Source organism: Schistosoma mansoni (genome assembly GCF_000237925.1).
Source record: "Schistosoma mansoni, WGS project CABG00000000 data, supercontig 0182, strain Puerto Rico, whole genome shotgun sequence".
NCBI lineage: Eukaryota > Metazoa > Platyhelminthes > Trematoda > Strigeidida > Schistosomatidae > Schistosoma > Schistosoma mansoni.
In genome coordinates this window covers 258,781-277,064 of record NW_017386066.1, presented here as the reverse complement: position 1 = coordinate 277,064, position 18,284 = coordinate 258,781, and the positions used below count along the sequence as shown (strand labels likewise).

Genomic DNA, 18,284 nt, shown 5'->3' with positions numbered 1-18,284 from the left:
TCATGAGGAATTTGGATAGATTCAGAGCAAGGATTATGAGAACATACTTCATTTAATAAACTATTTAAGACATCGATCTTCTCAATCCAGTCTAATCCCAATAGATCTAAATCATACCGATTTGTCAGATAACAAATATCAGTGAATTTATGTTCCTTGAATTGTACGTTGCAGGTGACTTCTCCTGTTAGCTTCACTATATCGCCTGAAGCATTTCGGACAACATGTTCTGTTGGTCGGATGCGTGGGCACCCTAGCTTACACCACGTGTTCTTGGAGATCAATGTAATGTCGGAAGCAGTGTCCAACTGAAGACGTATAGGTTTTTCATTCACTAATAAGTTCACATACTTCCGTTTACTTTGAAATCCAACTTTAAAAGTTGCAAACGTGCTTTTGACTTGACTCCGTGGCTGTGGCTTCGCATTTACGCCACGATGTTTAAACTGACGTTTATCTGAGGAGCAGTGACCTTCTTTATGACCAATGCGATGACATTGGCGGCATTTATGGTTCTTGAACGGGCATAACTTCACAAAATGCCATGATCTGCAAAACCAACATGGTGATGGTGGTGTACCAGAAGCTTGCTGAGTGTTCGCCGTCTTTTGTTTTGAAGATTTGGAAGATCTGAATGCATTTATTGAAGCGAAATCGGAAGTCTTTGCCTTTTGCTGTACCATCGCGGTATCATGTTTAAGATTTAACAACCGTTGACACTCGGTTGTGACCATTTGCAGAGTCATGTTAGGCTCCTGCTCAATACGCGATAGAATTCTGGTACGGATATCCATATCTTCCGGATTCTTCAGTCCACAGATAAAAAATCAAACATTTAAATTGGTCTGCTGTAATTTCATTTATTTTAAAACGTTCGCATTCTCTATTTACTTGTCCAGCATATGTGAGATAATCTTCAGATAGAGATTTTGATATTTGAAAACACTGATAACGAATGCTGAATAATGAGGACTGTTCACCAAAAATTTTAGATAAGGTTTGAACTGTCTCATTAAAAGATAAATCTCGCGGATTTTGTGGCAAAATGAAATTCACACATTTGTTATATTCAAGTGTTCCGAGTCTTCTCAGGAGTAGGCGAACTTTGGCTGCATCATCAAGATTTGAGCATTCAACACGGAATGTGTCTTCAAATCGACGAAACCAGGAATCGAAAATCATACCAGATTCGGGATCATAATTGAATTCACAACTAGAATTTGCGATGCTGTCATATTTATCTGACTGAGAAGTTGAATGGAATGAGAGCTTCTGCATCAATGCATATAAAAGCTTCATTTGATTTGTATCATTCTGCGCTTGCTGAATTTGTAGAATAGTTTTAAGGTCGTCCAAAGATACAGACATTTTGTTTCGGATCAATCAATATTTTAAAAAAATCTCCGTTGCCACTTTTGTTATGTCCTTGAATCTGTCTACCCACTTTAGTGCCGAGTATAACTTGTCTAATATAGATTAAGACCTTGACGCGATAGGATGACTGGCTTAACCTTGAGCGTAACACATTATAGATCTTAAATTATTCCGATCAACTAGTAATTATTAGCTTAATGAATAACATTGATGTAGTTATTCAAACCTTATCCGATCGCCAATGGCAATACTAGTAACTAATTTCGAGAGGTAAAATTATTCCCGCAGTTGTAATGAGAATTCAAAAACGGTGGAGTTGAACTATGTAGGATATAAGAGCTATTCATAGCAGATAATGAAAGATGATCTTGCGGCATCGTAAACTGGTTAAAGTTGAACAAGTGCACGGTCGGATACCGAGTCGGTGATCTACAAGTTAAGTGGTTGAAAACTTAAAAATCTCTACAGAACCCCTCATACTAACAGTAACAACAATAATTTTAGATGTTTATACTTTCCTGTTGATACTATGGACTTTAATTGATCAATTAATTGCATATATGCATACTAGATGAATCACCTCGATATTGCCAGATATTTAGAAGTGTCCTAGTAAATTTGGACAGTGACTAGGACGAGATTTTCGTCGCATTTGGAACTCGTCAGATAAATACACGTATATTTCAGGGCCGATATCCACGACGGGACTCGAGCTTAGAACCGTTCACTTTAGTTTCCCAATGCTTTATCAACTGAGAACGGTATGAACACCAAGATTAGGATACAGACACATTCAACCGATAAGTCTCAAATAGGACGAACCATGTATAACTCGCTCGTATCCCATTGGCAGTCAATATCTAACCTTACTAAAAATGGCAATAAATGATTATTTTTTATTCCACCCCATTAACTTTATTTTCCATATACATAAATAAGATAATTTATTTCAACTATTCAAAAGCATTCAAGTTCAACAGAATTAGATGGTCAATAAACTTTGATCTACAGAACAATAAACCGTGTATAAATTACAATTAGTATTAATACTGTTATTATAATTGTATATATCCCTGGGAAAATTCACTTACTTCACCTAATCCATCAGGGATGAATAAATAAGCGCCACTATGTGAATCGAATTTTAAACTTTTATATTGTATAAAGTTAATTTTCATATCCATAGATTGTCCAGTTAATTTATTCAACATTTTCTGTACAAGAAATGAAACAGGAAAAAGTTTTGGGTATGAATATTTGTTGACAGGAGGTTAGTAAAGTTACTAACCCAACTTCGGTTAGTCAGCTACAACGTAGGACCAAGCACATATAAGCATCGGTCCAAGTTGCCATACCACGTTAGCAACTCAACTTATAAAAGGATTGTTTTTTCTTTTTGCGAATTTGTAGTAAGTAGACTAATTTCATTTCTTACAAATGACTTTGAAAGTGATTAGACGTTATACTAACCAACTGGATTGTTGTGATTACTTTTTTGCTACAATTGTATATACAAATTAAGTTCATCAGTAATCATCCTCTTTATCAGCTCTTGTAGAAACGCTTGAAGCATCTAAAAAAGGTGTTTTTTGTTATATCCAAACGAAGAATAAATGAGTGGTAACTTCCAAGAATTATTTCTGGACTATTATTAATTTATGTCCTTATTGTATAGTTTATTAAGTGACTAGACTATATATATACAATTCAATGTCTCCCTTACTCATAGACATTTTCGGCTTGATCTTGTGAAACTGTTATTTTTCATTTTATGGTGTTTTGTAACCTGATCTGCTTGTATATGAACTATATATGTTTGAAATATAATATTCGTATTGTGGAGGCTGATTATTGTGTTCTGGACTCAATGGGTAAAGAAAGTAGAGAAGCTACTATATCGAGGACCAATAGGGAATTAGAGTTGACTTAAAACTGCTAGTGTGTGTTAGAGTGTCATTGGTTTAGCTCAGAGACAAGGTCATAGAAAACGATATTCTAAATGAGGGTTTGGTTAAGTAATATTCGACAGAGCCATAAGTTATAAGTTTTCTTTAATATGTTTTCATCATTAACAGTCCTAGGCAATCCATAAATTCCTAGGATGTTGAATGCTTGCATTAGTCCATGGATCAAATAAACACGTTTATGGTGACTTTATTCCAATGAGAATCAGTCAGTCAGTCACAACAAACAACCTGGTACGTATGTATATTGGTTTAAGTTCTTATACCTCACTAGCACAGAGAAATGAAATTGTCAGGCCAAGTTCCAGAATAACAGAGTTAGTAACAGTATGAGTGGTGACTGAAAAGATCAAGTATCGAAGACACGATTCAAGCAAATATAAATCGATCAGATAAAAACACAAAGAATGTTATGAGGAAGTCAGAGGCTCAGAATTCCAGGAAAGACAAGGAACAGATGCACCTTCATCATTGCAAACCACTTTAAGCCATGTCATTCAATGTCTCTAACCACTAGTTAGGATAACCATGCGGACCCCAACAAGGTAGTCTGCACCTATTAACATGGCTCAGTCAAAATGTCAGTAATTGAGGTCATGTTTTGACTTGGCTGCCCATTAGCTTCCTTTCAGCCTACTCCCACAAACAAGAAAACATCGCTCGCTGAGGTAGGGCGGTGATCGGGCATACGTAACACATATTCTAACCATCAGCAATAACATAACTAAATTCTCTTTAACACAAAAATATAATTTGTTATTAGGATCGCGAACCAATCCAAGTTAAACAATCACTGAAAACCGAGATAATTGTTTCGTCTCAGTATGGAACTTTCTGACAGTGTGCATCCACGACACACCACCAGGAACAGGACCCAAGACCATTGTATAGAAAACAAATAAGGTCAACTAATGAATCATATGAACGGAGATTAACCGAACAAGACTATAAAAAAGAAAGTTTAAAGATAAAGGTAAAAATGACAAAACAATCCAAAGACAACTAGTCAATCAGCAACAGAACCACCAGATCAGAATGACTTAGGATTGACGGAATAACTTTTTTAAAAGTTCACTTTTAACTAAAGTAAGGTGCTGATGATTTTATCAAGTATCAACAAAGGTCAGATCAGATTACGCCTGTTACGCCTCGTGGAGCACAAGCCGCCGATCAGGATTCTCCAACCAATTCTGTCCTGGGTTCTGCTCTCCAGCTGCTCGCGAGTGCTATTCATTCTTTGAATGTCTGCCCCCGATTCCCGGAGCAATATGTTATTTGGTCAGCCCCAAGACAAAAGGAAAAGGAGTAGATCTAGATAATTTCATCTGACTTATGTGATACAGTATGAAAACTTGAACCAACACAGTACACGTATATAGAGCATAAATAGAGTCATTCAACAGGAAAGACTTTCCACTTTATACAATTGATAGGCAGTTATTTTAATCTACAATCTTATATCTCCGAAAAAAAACTCATGAATGAAAACGAAATATTACAAAGGACTGACATTAAAAAATATATAAAACGAGTAAGGATGAACAGTGAAAAGTAGATAGATACAAAACAAGTTACTAAGATATAAAAACATACTTACTTGAAGATAACCAGTTTTAGAATCAAATTCCAATTGAATATAATCATTCTCTATAAAAAGTTGGGGACGACTTCAAGGTGAAAAATCAGGACAGGAAATTAAACGAAGTAAACGCAACTAGTGTTAATAGTGAATACAATAATAAATAAACAACAACGATAACATGTGATTGTAAAAAGAACTCATTGGAATATTTATATTATTGGTATGATTCCTACAATTTGAATTCTGATTTAATCTTAGTTAGATCACTGTTGAAAACCTGGAAGCACTGGACGATGGCCATTAAGTACTAGTATGGGATTCCATAACAGAGTGTATCTACGATTCTGTATCCAGGACCTTCGGTTTCACACTCGAACTCTTAGCGTCTAGACCACAAGGCCGGAACCCAACAGGTTTGTGGATGGATACTACTGAGAATTTTCATACTAGAAACAAACGGCCGTCCAGTACTTTCAGATTTACAATGGTGGTCTTACTTTGTATCAGTTTGTGATTTAAACTATAAAGTTGTACAATATCTCCTATATATACAACTATTTGAATACACAAAATGAATGTTTATTGTAACACTACCTGATACTTCAAGATACACATAGTTGGTTGGTAAGGAAACGTTTAGTGAAACTACACCAAGATATGTCATTGAAATCATCCAACTTTGGCTGAACTGTATCGGGAAATGTATAACTCTCTCTATAGCTGAAACCCATATAGTAATGTCCAATCGATAAGTGTAAACTTTCTACTATATGGCTCAAAATTTGTATTAGTTTTGGAGATTAGGTGTACAACATTTAAAGGTTTGAGTTTTTTCTTTGTTGAGATTAGGCACTGTAACTTATCAGTCAGGATCAATATATGTCTAAAGGCGGCCTGCTTGAACATCTGTGCTACCTGTTCCTAACATCTAGATATTTCAACAAATTATCTAACTTTGTTTGTTTTAATACATCATTATAGTTATTAATCGCACAACCTATTCAGGTGAGTTTCTAAAAAGTGTACAACCTTTCGCTGTACAAGTTACAAAAGGCCCAATCAGAGATATCGTGGTTGCCAGCAATACACAGCGAAAAGAATATACATTATTTAGATGTCGATTGACTGGCCTGCTAACTTCTAGCTGGCGACCATTTAATAATTGTTGTCAGGATCGATCAAGAAGTAAGAAACGGAAACTTGTTGAAATACATTGTGCTGAGAATTCTATATTGTACCAAAAATATAATATTGAATAAAGCTAATGATAATAATAGCAATATGTGGATCGTAAGCAGATTTCACCATTAGGCATAATTAGTCTTTAACTACAACTTAAAGGCACTATCGAGGTGATTCGCTGACGACGCATATATACCAATGGAGACTGATAAAATGCAGTTGCTAATTGCAACAATAGGAAAGTGAAAACCTTCATATACATATAATTTCATAGCAGATGATTATCTAGAATCATTAGCCCAATGGATAATACTCCGAATTAAAAAAACATTACGATGTTCGAGTCCCAATGTGGGAGAGTACACCCAGCTGACGTGCCCCATATAGGACGAAACACGAGTCTTATGTTTTACTATTAGCTAAACTACGGTTAATAAGAGCCAACAATCTGAAGGGAGAAGAATTACATCTGTTTCCAGAGAAGTTAATTGGATATCATTCACCAGACCCAAGTAAAACTACTTCGATTATTTTTCTAACAACTTTTTTCCATCGTTTAACCCAATACGTAATATCCTTACACTCATCTAGTCTAACCAACATTATACATAATACACAAAAAAAACTCATATCAATCAAAACTCACTTATGAACTAACATCTCAGCATCATTTATAACTGGTATTAATTGTGGTTTTACTTGTACCATAGAAGATGATGTTGCTGTTGATGCTACGTTCAATTCAATACATATAAATGACAATGGATATAATTTAATTGGACTTAAATATAACAAACTAACAGGTTGTTGTTTATGTTGATCATGAATGAAACTATGCTCTAATTGTATATCTAATTGATGATTTAATGTATCCATAGAATTTGATATAATTTGTTTAGCTTTAAAATTCATTAGATGATGTTTTACATGTAATGTGATGATTTTACTATGATTACGAGTTGATGGATTGAAAATGTAAATACGACTATGATTATGATAAAAAGAAAAAAAAGAAAGAAAACAAACTAAGAATAGAACAGAAGGGGTTTTGTGGATATTTCAGTATTTTCATAGTTGAAATCATGAGTCAATTGAAGATAGACCACCATAGAAAACCTGGATGCCGGCTCAGTAGTCTATCGGTTAAGGGCTCTGGCTCGAGACTGGTAGGTCCTGGGTTCGAATCTCGCGAGTGCGGGATCGTGGATGAGCACTGTTGAGGAGTCCCATAATAGGACGAAACGGCCGTCCAGTGCTTCCAGGTTTTCCATGGTGGTCTAACTTCAATTGACTCATGATTTCAACTATGAAAAAAACTAAGAATAGTAGAGTAAAACAGAAATATAAGTGATACTAAAAACAAATTGAATATTGGTAAATCATCAATGCGAGAAAAGTTTTATGTGAATACAATTGGTATTTGTCGATTAAGTGTACATAAACTGTGTATTGATACAACTACAGATTCGAAATGGACAATTGTACAAATCGCAAACTTGCGTCATTTATGGCGTAGGCGAGATATCCGTCTAGCAACAAAAGGACGGGTTTACTACTGTGCAGCAGTTTGTTCCGTCCTACTTTATGGCAATGAAACATGGCCGATAAGAGTAGAGGATATTCGTAGGCTACTAGTGTTCGATAGTAGGTGTCTTCGAAGCATTGCTCGTATATCCTGGGACCACTGAGTAAGTAATACAGTTGTTAGGAAACGGGTACTAGATAAGGATGGCAAGTCAATTGGTGTAGTAGTAAAACTTCATCAGTTGAGATAGCTAGGACATGTTACGTATGCCCAACCACCGACCGCCCCGACGTGCAATGCTTTATGGTGTAGGGGCAGGTTGGAAGAAAGCTAGCGGCGTCCAGACCAAAACATGGCATAAATCCATGAAGTCACTGACAAGTGGACTGAGTCATGTTGGTAGGTGGAGACTACCTGGTTGGGATCTGCGAGCCGATAGCAACAGATGATTAGAGACCTTGAATGACATGGCTCAATATCGTTTGCAATGGTGAAGGTGCATCCACTCTTTGTGTTCACCCAAATTCTAATCTTCTGGATTCCTCATGTCCCTATCCTTTTTATCTTTCCAAATTTATTTCACTGGATTATACTCCTTCAATAACATCTTCAAACCCTAATCGGTCACATAATGCTTATACTCTTACTACTTCTACCACTATGAGATTTGAATCGACAACTGCATCTCTGTGCTAATGTGGTATGGCAACTGATGTACGTACGTACGAAGTTCTACGTTGTGACTGACTGACTAAAGTATAAGTGAATAAATAATGTTACTGATAAAGCTTCTGAATGAATGCTTTTCTAATAACTCCAGGCTAAATCTAAACGACAACTTAAATACGAGAGGAAAGAACCCTTTACTGTAAGGTTAGTTTATGTACAGAAAATTGACGATATCTATATTATTTCAGATGGACTTGGGTTTCTGGAAGGTTCTGAAACTCTTTTAAATATAGCAGCAGGGAAGGTAACCATCCAGTCATAAAAATGACACGTGACTCTTCACCTACTAGATGTTTCTGAGAGGCTTCTATCGAATGTTGATTGGATAAAACGTTTCCTAGCATTTTCAGGGACCCTCTGATCTTTTTTCAAGTAATACACTGGATCTTTCCAACAGTTATAATCTGAAGGGAAGTCACATAATTAATTGTTACTGGTTGTATGAAAAAGAATCAACTAACTAGATTGTTAACTAACCGTGTATTTTCAACATCAGAATTCTTATTGTTCTCAAAGAAATCAATTAAAATTGGCTCTGAATATTGATAATTATGTAAAGAATCTTCTAGAGAATAGAAACTGTGTGAAGTATTATTACTACTATCATCGTTTTTTCTCTCATATTCATCATTTAACTGAACTAACGTCTGCTTAAATTGACTGGAAACAGGTAATCGTCGTCTATTTGAAAACTCAATATCTGATTTTAACATTGATGGTAATAGTAACAGATAAGCACTAGAGATTGTAATAACCTTCCGTGCCGCATCGACAGCTCTCAATAATCTGTGAGGGAAGAAAAAACCGGATGTTAGAAAAAAACAAAAGGAGAAAATGTTTCTGAGTAAGAAATATGAAATTAATATACGTGGGAAATTGTTGGACCTGAAATTTCACACCATAGACCGATTATGGTTGGACAAACACTGGAACCACAAAGCATCAAATAGCTGCTTCGTCCTAGTGTAGGGATTCATGACATCATGAGAGATTAAATCCAGAACCTTCAGGTCTCATGGAAGACATGAAGTAACAGAAACTGTTGTGTTATACGGTGTCCGGTTTTGATATTGATACAAAATCTTAAACACGAGCCCGATCAGCTTTCCGAATACAAATACGGAGAGTGAGAAGGAATGAATGTATACTCACGGATATACATATATATATTATTTGGCAGATTTTCAAATGTTCCGATATATTACGAGGAAAACACCAAAATAAAAGCAAAACCGTATTCGAATGAAGACGGTTCTTTAAAAAGTGCGAATGAATAAAAGTTAGTGGCCATGCTGCCTTCACAGAAATGTATTTATTATTTTATTTAAACACATAAATATTGGTACAAAGAAGCACCAGATAAATATGCGCCTCACAAATCCCATTCGATTTGTGTGAGGGCTGTGATACTGCACAGGTGCCCAGACTGAAGCAGGTGGTTTTCTTAGGGAGCCACACCCCGAGCATTTGACCTGAAGGTCTAGTCCATAAGGCAGTGGAGCATCGTGAGGAGATGCAGTCCCATGGTAGCCGTTGACGAACGATTGGTTCATACGCCATTTGTTCCTTCAGGATACTGGAGCCCATGTGCATCATTGGTTTGGAATCAGGGTTTTCCAACTCTCCTAGATGGATCCACAACCCGGTTAAAGCGCCGGACATTCGCTTTTCGTCCTCTCAATTTCGTAAACAACACCCCCGCCACGAGAAGGCAGTGAGTAGGACTTCCCTGGTGGAGGCTATATATTCGCTGGCCATATGAGAGCATTTCGAGAGGGAGAGCGGACTCTCTCCACTCTCGGCCGTACCAGGGCATATGGGGGCAGAAATGTATTCACCTGGAAATACTATGTAGCAACGTATAAATCAATTTTGCAACAGCAATTTCAGGGTCACAGAACAAAAACAAAAAAAATAATGAGATTTTTTCTTATCGACTACCGACAATTACTCTGAATCTCAGATACAGTATATGTTTCTTAAGGATAGGCTAGGAAATAAACTATGGAAATACTTACACACTTCCATGTATTATCATCGGTTCGAGGGAGGAAGAAACTTTTCACTTTTTTATCTTCTCAATAGTTGTGAGCGAGCTAGGTTAAAAAGTCACTTAAAACATTGTACACGTCCATTTGAACATTATTTCATGTTGTGCGCAATCATTGCGTTAACATCTCGATTTGGGTAGCTAAAGACCAGTCATAATAAACTTAAACGTCAAGTCACTGGAAAATTTTTAAATCTTAGAATTTCCAGGATCTGAAAACTGCATGCTCATTTATCGACATTCTTGTCGGGGTTTATCTATATATACGTAGAATAACCGTAAGTGATTAAAGGCGATTAGTACTGACCTAAATAACTCAATGGTGATGTTTCTGATTATTATATTGGTGACGCCAATCCAATTTATAAATGGAGGATCATTAGTTGTTTCACGTTTACAAATACAACATACTGACCCGTAAAAACGAACACAAAAACTAGGTGTAGGGTCAGTTCCACTAATCGCCTAAAACCATCTAACATTACTTTTGATTAGGCACAAACTAATTTAAGAATAAGAAATAATGAATATTGAAAGAATGAAGATTTTTAGGTCAACTGCATGGATTTGATGGTGTTATGTTCGTAAAGCTAGCTAGTTTAACTGAGGAGCTTTGATTCTCGCTCTAGACAACATTATCAGCGCTCACTTCATGTACAAGTGAGCTTTATATTTCTCTCACAAGCGCTCATTTCATCCTAACGGTTTTGTTTGTGATTCAGTATTGATGACGTTGTACAGAATGACAATGACAGTACTACAATTAAACCATTTAGCTTAGATAACATATACGACCATTAGAAATAAATGAATATTTGTTTTCAAATAAAACAAAAGTCTCACTTTTCTGAATAATCAAGCATTACTTCCGGTCGTGCTGTACCAGTTATTGCATCATGATGTTGAAATAAACCAAGATTACGTCGAACTGTTGTAAGATTCTGATAAAGATTTGTAATTAATGGCATTAATTGAGTAACGCTTTGTATACGACCAACACTTTGTCTGGTATAACTGTAAAGTATTTCAGCTGTTCTATGAATACAAAAGGAGAAAACATTTAACAAAACAGAGAATAAATCACCAAGATGAATATCGTTTTTTTAAAGACCTGGTATACAGCAAATTAAGGATTAACTCTAATTACTACCAGTTAATTAGAACACTATATTCTATTCAGATTGTTATATAAATTATTGGATAAAGCCAGTGACGAACTACTAGAACTAGCTAGAATTTTTGATATTATGCAGACATATATCATTAAGATATAGCCTGGCAAAGATGTGCGTTGGCTCGGGTTCCCATAGCATATTAATGTGACGAAATGAAAATTTAAAAAGTGTTTGAAATAATGTATTGGCAATGATAAAAAAGATTAAACTATAAGAACATCGTTTGAAAAGACAGAGTGGAAAGGTATGTATGAAGGGATAAAAGATCGAAAGATGAATGATTGCATCTGAGCTATTGTGGATGATACTGAACTAAGTCACCCGAAGTTTTCAGAAACCGCTGTCAGTTATTACGTCGATTCCAAAAACATAATCTGTATCGAACAACATGGTTCATATTAACGATCAATAACTTCACAGACAGATGCCCATCTTAGTTTGGCCGTCCCTTGCTTTCTTCTAACCTACTCCTTGATGTAAATATTTTTAGTTGATCACAAATCGAATGATAATCTTTAAGAATATTGTCTACATGGGAATTTGACGTTATGACAAAAATTATTGCTGAGATTAACTGACTAACTCTTTACTTTTGCTTAAATATATTTGACTATCTACTAGAATACTGAAGTGGTGATATTCAAGTTATTCAATACACCGTCGTTGCTTTAGATAGATAAGATTCAGTATTAATAATGACTTACGATAGTTATATAATCAAGTGTAGTTTTATGTAACAAACTTTGATCTGTATATTTTTTGATCAACAGCTGGGTGTATCCCTAATATAAAATGGATCCAAACTTGCAAATAAGTAGACATGTTCGCTCACAGTAAATTATGATTTGCTAGTGAGTGAAAACAGATGTAACCTTAGGAGCCACATATATAATAGACTATTTCATATTGTGCATTTCTTCTTTTTCTGTTCTCACTCTAAATTTATATCAATATAGATCGTTATTATTGATATCTGGTTCTAAATGAAATAGTTGAACTTCCACATTAAGTCAGAACACAAATGATGGAAGGTTTTTGAGCTGTTAGCTTCTATTTACTCTTATAACCAGGGCTCTTAGAATAGTCATTGATTAAAAATCAGGATTATAATGTAGTTATTTATTCAATTATTAATTTCATAATCTTACAAAATAAAAGAAGCACATTTTCAAGTAGTCTAACTTAGGACGGCTTGGAAACGTGGGACACGTGTTACGTATGCCCAACTACAGACTGCCCCGACGTGCAATGTTTCATGGTGTAAGAGTAGGTTGGAAGAAAGCTAGGGGTGGCCAGACCAAAACGTGGCATAAATCCATGAAGTCACTGACAAGTGGACTGAGTCATGTTGGTAGGTGGAGACTACCTGGTTGGGATCTGCGAGCCGATAGCAACAGATGATTAGAGACCTTGAATGACATGGCTCAATATCGTTTGCAATGGTGAAGGTGCATCCACTCTTTGTGTTCACCCAAATTCTAATCTTCTGGATTCCTCATGTCCCTATCCTTTTTATCTTTCCAAATTTATTTCACTGGATTATACTCCTTCAATAACATCTTCAAACCCTAATCGGTCACATAATGCTTATACTCTTACTACTTCTACCACTATGAGATTTGAATCGACAACTGCATCTCTGTGCTAATGTGGTATGGCAACTGATGTACGTACGTACGAAGTTCTACGTTGTGACTGTCTGACTGATTGAACTTAGGACAAGAAGATCTTTAGTTGTATTTACCAGTGTAAAAAGTATACTGATTCTTAGACACAGGGTCAACTGAATAATCTATATGAATACATAAATGAATACTTTTTATTATGAAAAAAGGAAAAACAAAGCAACATACCTTAACTCAGATTCTAATATACGTGATAAGAATTTTTGATAAGGATATGAATCGTAATATCCACTCCAATAGTCATGTTGTCGATCTGCATAAGTAAAGAAATCACCAGATAATGATGGAAATAATGTGGACATTGTTGAATTCATTTTGTTTACTCGTTCATTTAATGCATGAAAATAATTGGATAATGTGGAGAAATGTATCTGTTAATGAGAGAATAGAAGATAACAAATTCAGACAGGTTAATAACAAAATAAAGTATTTTCATAAATGAAATCATGAGTCAATTGAAGTTAGATCACCATGGAAAACCTGGAAGCACTGGACGGCCGTTTAGTCCCGCCTCGCGAGATTCGAACCCAGGACCTGCCAGTCCCGCGCCGGAGCACTTAACCGATAGACCACTGAGACGGCATCCAACGGTGTTAATTTCTAACTTCAACCAATCCACGAAGTTTGAGCAACCGTTCACTAATTGTCATCAGTGAGTTGTTATCTAACAACAGAAGTGGTTGAACTCCACTCCAAGACAGTAACAACACATTGGGAATCTGTTTCTAAATCATTATTATAACAAAAAGTAGATTCGTAATACCAATTTAAATGCTGAGATTCAGTTAATCAGTTATTCAAAAAGAAAAACGTCGAGCATGGTACATATGTCCATCCGTTCAGGTTTTCACACCAAAACAATGCAGTTAAATGGAATTATCAAGATAAATACTAGAATGGTAGAAGTAGTAACAATATCAGAATAAAATAGTATAATATATCAAAATTGTGAATAACTGAAATTTCCAAAATACAATGAAATGTTAGACTAAACGATTATCATAGTAAATCAATCCATAGTCTAACTCTTGATAGCTTCTCATCACCTACGCCGCTCCCAAGAGAGTTGTAAGATTTCATTCTCGAGTTGATGCCTTGTACTTTCGACTTTATTAGAGTCCTGTTCCAGTACCATAACAGTGTTAAAAGATAATAATCAAGTAATATGGAAAGTTGACAGATGTTGTGTCAGTGAGAACTGCTTAACATCAACGGAGTAGGTTAATAAAAATAATGTGATTACCACGAGACTAATGAATGAATTGTAGATAGGCACTGATTAGTAGCTTCATTACTAAAATGAAATAGTTGTTTTGTGATCCGTAGTTTAACTGAAGTGGGTTCGTGATTTAAACTATTTTCAAGTTTAATAATATAAACTTGAAACACCATCGACATTATTCGAATAGGTGGGGAATCTTTAGTCAATTCAGAGATATTTAAATAATAAAATATTACTTAGTTCACTTACAACAGCAAATTTAATCATAGTTGAACTAAAGGTAAATTTAAACTTGAAAAAAAACACACAACTAGACTGATCAAATACCATTGAAACACAATCGATCAATTTAAGTCCAAACTACTATTATTCTGTGCTATTAAGTAGTATGCATATATAATACGAAATTTAAAAATGATTATTTTAAGAAGTGGTTCATGCAGAGAACTCACTTTCATCCTATAGCTAGGATTTGAATTGATGTGCTGAATTAATTTATTATAGTTATCCAACTGAACATTCCATTCATGTGTTGACTGATAACGAAAATCATCACCCAATGGGATTAAAACTAGACCATTATTATTGTATAATGTAGCCTTTTTCCTGTACTGGTCAGCTAACATATCAGCTCTGTTGATTTGACAATTAGCAAGAAAAAAAAAGAATATTGTGAAGATATAAGCAGACAAGTTGGACATATGTAGGTAAAACAATATTGTGATCTGTATGTAAAAGGTAGCTCAACACATACCTAAAACGGTTACAAAAACAAATGAATTCCAATGGTTTGATAAAAGTGTAGGATAAACAAACATTTTCCCATCACGAAATGGTGAGTTGATACGGGACATGTAGCTATTATTAAACCAGCTTTATTAGTGTTGCGATCAGGAACTAATATTAAGGCTTATTTAATTATTAGTCATACAAAGATCAAAACGCCACTGATGTGTTAAAAATATATTTAATTTCACCCTGAACCTACTCTCGTGATATTGATCCACAGTGGTGTAATGCGTGTTCTTTTTTGTCATAATGATCTTTGCTTTTGCCTTATCTTCCAAACTGCTTAGACTGGCTTTTCCTTTTTCATATACAAATGTCTTAATAATTGAATTCGCGATAAGACTGCTATTTAGAATGTAGTACACGTTAATACATTACAGTGCTCCGAATGGCCTGGTACGGACGAGGGTGGGGAGAGTCCGCTCTCCCTCTCAAAATGCTCTCACATGGCCACGAATATACAGCCACTTCCGTGAAAGTCCTACTCATTGCCTTCTAGCGGCATTATTGTTGTTTACGAAACTGAGAGGAAAAAAAGGGATGTCCGGCGGTTTAACCAGCTTGGTGGACACAGACGGTCAACCTAGGGGGGTTGAAAAACCAAACCAATGGTGTTTGTGGACTCCAGGATCCTGAAGGAACGAATCGAGTATACATCTATTCTTGGTCACCGAATACCATCGGACTGCATATCCACACGTCGCTCCACTGCCATGTGGATTAGACTTTTAAGTCGAAGGCTCCGGGAGTGGCCCCTTAAGAAAACCACCTGCTTCGTATTGGGCACCCAGGCAGTATCACAGCCAGCTCACAAATCAAGTGGTTTGCGTAGCGCATATGAATTCGGTGTCCCTTTATATCAATATTTATGTGTTCAAATAAATACATTACAGTATTTCTGATAAACGTCGTCTTTTCATTGTATTATCTAAATGTGTCAAAGTGACTAAATGTTCTAAATAAAATAAACGCTACATCACAACAATGGAGTCAAGCAAGCCCATTAAGGTGAACTCACTGGTTTAAAAATTAACCGCTCATCGTGAGGTCTGAAGGTCTTAAGTCCAACTGTTATTTGTGGTCATAGGTATGTACTACTGAAGTGTCTCACATCAAGATGAGATGGCTATTCAGTACTTCCTCGCTTTTATTAGTTGTTGATGTAGACTATAAAATTCACTAATCTCTACAAACCACCCTATGATAATCATTATGTGTTATTCAGTCATGTATCAAAAATGTACCTATATACCAATTTCATGTGTTGATATACTGTAATAACCTGGACTGGTGTACGTATCTATCAGGTTCTACAGCGGTTATGACACCACAAAATATTACATAAAAGCAAGTGCTTGTGAACATTTACTCACCGAACAGCAACATTTGAATCATCTATGAAGACCGGTAATTTTCTCCATGGGCAACCGTACTTTTCCGTTCGAATAAAGTCAAACTGACAGCATACTGCAGGCTCTGGACCACATGTATGCGGAACATCATATGAAAAGAATGGGAACATATGCACCAGGATAGAGTGAGAACCGGCAGCATCTGTAAAATAAAAACCAATCATTAATATGAAACAATAACGTGGTAAAAAAAATCATTTATGTGAATTTTACACTCAGTTGTGAATATATTCATGCATAGTTCATTTATTAAAAAGAACAGATAGAAATAGATTGCTTGTTTTCTAGTGTAATTTATTGTTCTCTTATATTGATTATATTGACAATAAACTTGTTTAGAATAGTACACATTAAATCTAGGCTGAATTGCTGGTAATAACAATAACTAAGTAAATTTAACTATAGCTGGTACCATGATATGATAGTCGGGTTTGTGTATCAGGTTGAATAAATCGAATTGTATTAAACAGAATTCTTATTCTATTGGGTCCTACTATGACAGGCATATTGGTTGAAGAGTGGTTTGGTTAAAAACAGGAACTTAATCTCCGGGGACTAAGTAGTATAGTTATGATGGCGTTAAGGTGTACCCCTCAAACAACCAGCATTTCCAGCTATGCTGTCTTCATACAACGGAAGGAAGGAGTTAAAAAATGTTGGTCATAAAATTGCCACACTTCAACTAACCCAACAGACTGCATTAAATGTACGAAATTAAAACAACTCACAAAAAGGTCATGTGACCGACCTCAAGGAGTTTCACTTTAAGCTCCAATGCTAAAACGGTATTAATTTTAGGTGTTTTAAAACTGAAACCCGTAACAGTTTATGTTGCAAACTTTAGAGTCAAATATTATCAAGGATCCGAAACGAAAAAAACACGTTTCGAAAATGTAAATCAACTGAATAATATCCGACGCAATATCACCGTCTATATCCTAATAGAAACAAACTGACACCATACATAACCGAAAAAGTGTCGAGATAGCGACAATAATATCCGAAGTAAGAGATAACTAAATAAATGACATTTTTCTCGCTCACCCCATGGTTGATGCCACATAAATTCCAAGGCTTTTCGACTAGCAAGATACTTTTTGACTTCATAATGTACACGATTAATAATCATCTGAGAGAAACCAAGTTTTTTCGCTAGATATGGCATTGTCGAACTCTGTCCAAAGGAATCGATAGACCATGTGACATTGGGTCGATAGTCTGATAGAATAAATGGGAAGGGCAATAAAAGCATCAACATTTCGCATGTGATTGAAAAATACAGAAATATAAGGAGATCCTGTGTAGGATTTAATTTGCCTACAGATGAATTTCCTAAATAAGTCCCTAAATTGTCACACAAGTTTTGGCAAACAACAATTACAATCTGTTTCTAAAAGGTAAATTAATACATAAGAACTCTCGTCTAAATTAGAACGAATAGTTTCACAGTATTTGAGCGCCGAGTTGAAGTAAGACATTAAATAGGAATAATATATTTGTAAAATCTCAGCGAATGAAAAAGCTTGGACCAGATTGCCAGGCGAAACGTTGGATTTAATTAAAAAATTCATTCGCTGAGATTTTACAAATATATT

At 35.5% G+C, this 18,284-nt stretch overlaps 1 protein-coding gene across 1 annotated transcript in view; it reads right to left on the bottom strand.

Annotated features, from left to right (window-relative positions):
• Window positions 1–18,284, bottom strand: part of Smp_143430 (mannosidase alpha class 2a, putative) — a gene marked incomplete at both ends in the record, with an annotated part of 53,402 nt that overhangs the window by 14,284 nt on the left and 20,834 nt on the right. Inside the window, 9 exons of the mRNA XM_018794954.1 lie at window positions 2,466–2,588; window positions 4,936–5,005; window positions 6,749–7,048; window positions 8,834–9,142; window positions 11,250–11,441; window positions 13,435–13,637; window positions 14,941–15,121; window positions 16,651–16,831; window positions 17,734–17,907. Of these exons, the coding sequence (XP_018647011.1) occupies window positions 2,466–2,588; window positions 4,936–5,005; window positions 6,749–7,048; window positions 8,834–9,142; window positions 11,250–11,441; window positions 13,435–13,637; window positions 14,941–15,121; window positions 16,651–16,831; window positions 17,734–17,907 (1,733 nt within the window). The remainder of the gene's footprint in view (window positions 1–2,465; window positions 2,589–4,935; window positions 5,006–6,748; window positions 7,049–8,833; window positions 9,143–11,249; window positions 11,442–13,434; window positions 13,638–14,940; window positions 15,122–16,650; window positions 16,832–17,733; window positions 17,908–18,284) is intronic.